The sequence below is a fragment of the Camponotus floridanus genome, unplaced genomic scaffold, assembly GCF_003227725.1.
Source record: "Camponotus floridanus strain SB8 unplaced genomic scaffold, Cflo_v7.5 scaffold84, whole genome shotgun sequence".
Classification (NCBI taxonomy): domain Eukaryota; kingdom Metazoa; phylum Arthropoda; class Insecta; order Hymenoptera; family Formicidae; genus Camponotus; species Camponotus floridanus.
The window spans coordinates 6,369-12,154 of NW_020229854.1; the positions used below are offsets into that span (position 1 = coordinate 6,369).

At 28.5% G+C, this 5,786-nt stretch overlaps 1 protein-coding gene across 1 annotated transcript; it reads left to right on the top strand.

Moving 5' to 3' along the window:
- Positions 1-1,182: 1,182 nt before the first annotated feature.
- LOC112639704 lies at positions 1,183-4,566 on the top strand. The gene is made up of 5 exons (XM_025414580.1): positions 1,183-1,346; positions 1,981-2,167; positions 2,443-2,687; positions 3,846-3,954; positions 4,102-4,566. Exons 1-5 carry the CDS (start codon positions 1,183-1,185, stop codon positions 4,564-4,566), a joined length of 1,170 nt encoding a protein of 389 aa, XP_025270365.1.
- The last annotated feature ends 1,220 nt before the right edge of the window (positions 4,567-5,786 follow it).

The window sequence follows — 5,786 nt, forward strand, 5'->3', positions numbered from 1 at the left end:
CATCTGTCCATAAAATATTTTTCCAGAAGTCCAATGACATATTTGCATACTTCCGAGCAAATTGCAAACGTTTTTTCTTATTGGTGACGCTAAAGAAAGGTCGTTTACGTGCAAACCGGCTGTGTAAATTTGCTTCATTGAGTCTTCGACGTACAGTGCGGTCAGAAACAGTAAGATAAATGTTTTCCTGAATTTCTCTAACAGTAATCTTTGGATTTTTCTTAACTTCACGGATTATTTTCATATCCTCCCGCTTGGATGTTGCTCGTTTTCGACCTCTTCCGATTCTATCTGCCACCGATCCAGTTGATTGAAATTTTCTTCTGATCTGTTCTACTGCTCCTCTACTTACTTCATAATTTTTGGCTATATTCCGTTGGGAAAGACCTTTTTGAATATCTCGCACAATTAAGTTTCGAACTTGTGTGGAAATTGATCTTCCTCCCATTTTTGACCGCGAATTTTGTGTAATAATCGAGATAAGCCAATGTTGCAAAAATGATTAACAACAACGAGAAGTGAGCGCAATAACACGAACATGTTGACATGACAACCAAACAAAATATTGTATATATTAAATCGAACAAATCTGAATGGCTTTTTTATTTTGTCAATATAATAAACAGCAATATTTAAGAAATATAAATAAAACTGAAAAGTAAAAAATAATTTATGTAATTGTAACATAAAATTTTAAAATAAATAATAAATACTTCTTCTTTCATCAATGAAAATCTCATCGTTTTAATATTTTTACTCTTTCATTAAGCAAAACAGTATAACTAGGAAAGTGGCTTTTTATTTTTGCCGGTCACTGTATATGTATATGTGTAAACGCCGATAGAATGCCGAACGCCATGTACAAACCAGCGTGATCCGTGCTGGCGTAACGAAAACGGACGTAAAGCCTGTGATTGGCCTAGTTTTTTTACACCGTACGCTGGCTTCACCCTAAGTCCATGAGATCGCACCCTAACGTGAACTATAGATTTTCAACGCTGGCAGTGAATTTTGGAACACATCCTTCGAAGCATTTCTAAATGGATTCTCAGTCTAAATCACGTGAAGGCAATGGTCGTACCACGTTGTAAAACATCAGTTCGCGTGCGATCACTGAAGTTAACGTTGAGCATCGTCAGTTCTTAAATGGATGAATCATCTGAAATGAACTTGCTTTTCTCGATGGCTAGCAATAAAATTGAATATTTACCGATTGAAATAATCGGTATCATTCTAGAAGACAAAAGCATCAGCATAATGGATATCATGAGATTTAAGTCCACGTGTAAAAGATTACAACAGACAACACTGAGCAACTACTTTTGGAAAAAGAAGTTTTATCAGAGGTACTTTATATTTATATTTATAAATTTATATTAATTTTCAATTTTACTTTATATTTATGAATTTTACTTTATATTAATAATTATGTTATATTAATTTCACATTTTATCAATATTCGTCGCACAACAAAATAATTCCGTAATAACAAAATGATGAAAAAGGATAATTAAAATTATTACGTTATTATTTTAGTAATTCTATTAAATAATGAACATAAAGTTTATCCACACACGCAAAACGACAAACTATAAGACATCAAAAATGATATTTTGACAGCCTAAATAACATGACTAAAAATTCTTGCCATTTCATTATTATTCACTTTATCCTAGTGCTGTGACGTGTAACGTGTTTGTAAAAGCCATAAAATGTTCCGAAAACTAAGTTTAGCAAGAAATATAAAACATGTGTAAAAAAACATTTTCCACTCTTTTCAACAGTTGTCAAACCATACGACAATTTGTGATGCAAGAAATTAATATATATTTCTCTTAAATAGAAAGAAAAATAAATATTAAGATTCCCAACTTATTTGATTTGCAACAAATATTAATTTGTATATAATTAAAAAATGTACACGTATTTTAAAGAAAAATATGTGATATTCAAAATGTTCTATTTTGAATCAAATTGTAGATGTCCTACTGCGAGAAAGTATTGCACACAAAAGCCGAAGAAAACTTTTGATTATATAAATTTTGAAGAACTGATAAAAACAGGAATAAAGCATGTCAAAAAGATACAATATTATGTATCATTGATGTCCGATAATAATTTATCGACAACTGACAAAAAAGAATTGGAAAGCTTTCTACTTTACATTGTTGGAAATTCCAAATTGACTTATTTTTTTGTGTTGGATGAGATAAACACAATTAGTTCTGCACAATCCCACTTATCTTGGTATATTTTATTAAACTGTCATACATTGTTATTAATAATATAAATTCATGTATATATTATTTTATAGTTAATCTTTAAATTATTTTCAGGTCAAAATACGATCAAAATTTGACAGTTAAATATAATTTGGAATTAATTGTAAATTTCTTAAAACTGTATCGATATACATATAATAATATAAAACATTTTTATAAGCCGACGATAAATTCGCCGCTATTAGAACGACTAATTACCATTGTCGCGCAATATCTTCAACCACATGTGTCTTATTCGGTCATAAAAATGTGGTTAGATAATATTTCACAAGAAATATTAGATCGCGTTAAAATGAAACATCCTACGCATCCCATATTCTCGACATCTGTAGAACAATTTCTTTTTTGGAAAAATAATAATATAAATGATCATTTCTGGAATTCAACAGAAACAATGCAAATTATGTGTGAACTTGAAAAATATATCTTTTCGGAATTAGATATTCATAAATCGTTTCAATTATTGATGATATCCGATCTTGAAGACAAATATATATTGTTTGATTATGTAAGTAATTTTACATTATATTAAATTTTAATAGTAATTTGTTTTGTTTCGTGCAAGAATTACTATTTTCATATTTTATAAATGTCTTATTATGCAACTTTTTAAATATTATTTATAATATAGATTTCAGATTTTTTTTCAAAATTTCTGCATATTGCTATATATCATAGCGTAGCCAGAAGATTGGGCATACACTGCATTCTATACCCAATATATGATGACTGTGCTGACTTTAAAGACGAGAGTAAATTGGGGTGTAATTTAGTAATTATATGGAGACAGAGATAGTAAGTAAAATTACGTTTTATTTAATTATATTTCACTTACTCTGAAAGTATATAACTTTGTTTTAATATATGAAATGATAAAATAATATTATATATGGAATGACAAATATGATGTAAAAAGAAATTATTATAATTTTTTTTTTATTATTATAAGCTACTTCTCAAGTAAGATAGATTTATGAGCATTTTTTATCGATTGTAAATGGAGAATAAAAATATCAATTATAATAAATATTCCTTCTCTATATCTAAACATATATGCCTGTATATATATATATATATATATATATATATATATATATATAATGGATATCTTTTTATTATTTTCAGTAATACAAAGATTTGGGATAATGCAGAGTATTTTTATATCCATAAGGTATCCGACTGCAAACTAATTTATCCGTTAAATATTGTTAAAGGAAGATATGATAAATTAAATTATACATATAATTTTCCGCAGAAGCTTAAAATTGATGACAATCAGTGGCTACTCAATGTAATACTTTATCTTACTTTTTAGCAATAGATGATCAAAATAACATTTAACTAAGTCTTATTAATATATTAAGTTAGTGAATCAATACATTTTATAACCAATGAATGAAAATAAAAACGTTATTTTTATTTTCTTGTTTGTAATTGAAACTGAAATTTTGTTTATCTGTGTTTTTAGATAACATACACTTTTTTGACAGATTATATAAAAATTGAACTACAAAATAATTATTGTATAAATTATAAATGGAAATTCGAAACGATTACCTATAGCCTAAGGAACATTGTATGTAGTATGCGTTCTGCTGTGATGCATTCTGCATGCTTTTATGATGATGTGTGGATTAAAGATTACTACAAACACATTACAAATGTAATACAGGTAAGTTATTATATATCATGCAACATATTTTAATATTCATTTATCAATATATAAAAAAATTATATTAATTATAATTATTTACAATTTAAATTATTATTTTAAAAATCGACAAGATATTATTTAAATGTTGCTTTTACATTTTCGCAGGTCAGATCTGATAAAACACCAAAAGAAAGGAAAGAAGGAATGAAATTTGCTGTGGGAATGATCGTAACGTTTTCCTCACCAGATTTGCTTTGGCTTTACGATTCACGAACTTTTGATGGGGTGATAATTGGTTGGCATGATAAATATAAAATTTTCGCTTTGATAGACAGTAAAGATGTGTTTCCATTTTTAAATGATCATGCTAACTCAAATTTTGTAGATAAAGTATGTTGTTCGACTTACAGACAACCGCACTACATAATTCTCGCCGAAAATAATAAAATATGTTATGCGCCACAAGATAAGATATCGAAATGTCCACCAAAAGAAATCAATAATATAGAAATAGGGCGATTCTTTTATAGATTTGAAGGTACTCATTACGTACCAAATAAAAACCTGCAACAAAGGTATCCATATGATATGCAATATTATACGGAATGTATCACAAATTTCGGTGAATGATTTTTTGATCAATATATCGATGAAGGGAGCCTCCTTGACCTCGACGTATGTTGTCAAGGTTGCTGCCCTGAGTAACATCAGAAGATTTTAGCCATCGCTCTTCTAATTGCTCTCTCTTTCTCTCTCTCTCTCTCTCTCTCTCTCTATATATATATATATATATATATATATATGTATATATAAAAGAATGAATAGAATGATGACTATTTTTTATACAATGTCTGTAGATAAAAAAGTCTAGATTGTGAAATAAATCTACGTATGCACATAAAAAATGTTTTTTTTATATTAAATACAAATGATTTCTTTTTGTTTTCTCATCATAAAACTAAAGTAATCAGTCGAGCACGTTAAAAATTCAAGAACAAAGTATGTGGAAAAGGAAAAATAAAATCGAGTGTAGTAAAAGATGTATAATTGAAACTTTTACTAGCGCCTACATATCCAGAATCTGCCAATATCCTCCGATTTCACGATTGTGGATATGGTTGGAAGTGGGGTGGGGTGTCGATGCAACCTTCTCATTTGCGCAACAACTGTTCGCGCGTGATCTTTGATACGAGCGCGATACACCTTTCTCCACTTGCTCCGCAGAAAATTAGCAATATAACGTGCTTTATCGTGTGACATGTACATCGACATATCGTTAAAATCTCTCGCGCACTAACGTATGTAAGACTTCACCAGCCCTTTCGACTGGTAAAGGTTTATCGAGAATTTATCTCGCGTTTTCTTTCTCATGATTAACGAGTCTTTTGACTTTTTTCCGCTAATTATTGTAACAATCTGTTGTCGAATCGAGTTCAGGGCAGTTCATTTGTAAAACTGTGATTATTCCGAATGTCGTCAAAATAATACGTTTACTTTAGACAATAATATACCAGTGGTATTAAGCGCTTGATTTTTTATTTCATATTTTGTGTTATTTTTTAAAAAATATTATCCTCATGCATTTTAATACTTGAATGAGGGAATAATAATTGAAAGATTAATTTTAATTTTATTTATTTATTTTTTAACTCACGCTTTTTGGCATTGGATGCCTTTTAGTTTTATATTTGTTTTTTCTTGCGTAATGTAAATAAATTCCTTAGATATCTAAAGTAAAATATCTACAATGTTTGACGGTATCTAGAATAAAGTAGAATGGAAATCATTGCAAAATGGAACTGAAAAATGAAATAATAATAGTATTAATTAATAATAATAAACTTAAAATT

What these genes read in the sequence shown, in the direction of transcription:
- LOC112639704 (XM_025414580.1), top strand. Translation starts at nt 1,183, where the DNA reads ATGGCTAGCAATAAAATTGAATATTTACCGATTGAAATAATCGGTATC. An exon ending in AAAGCTTTCTACTTTACATT is followed by an intron (nt 2,168 to 2,442) that starts GTTGGAAATTCC and finishes CATTTTTATAAG; the next exon opens with CCGACGATAAATTCGCCGCT. An exon ending in ACATTACAAATGTAATACAG is followed by an intron (nt 3,955 to 4,101) that starts GTAAGTTATTAT and finishes ACATTTTCGCAG; the next exon opens with GTCAGATCTGATAAAACACC.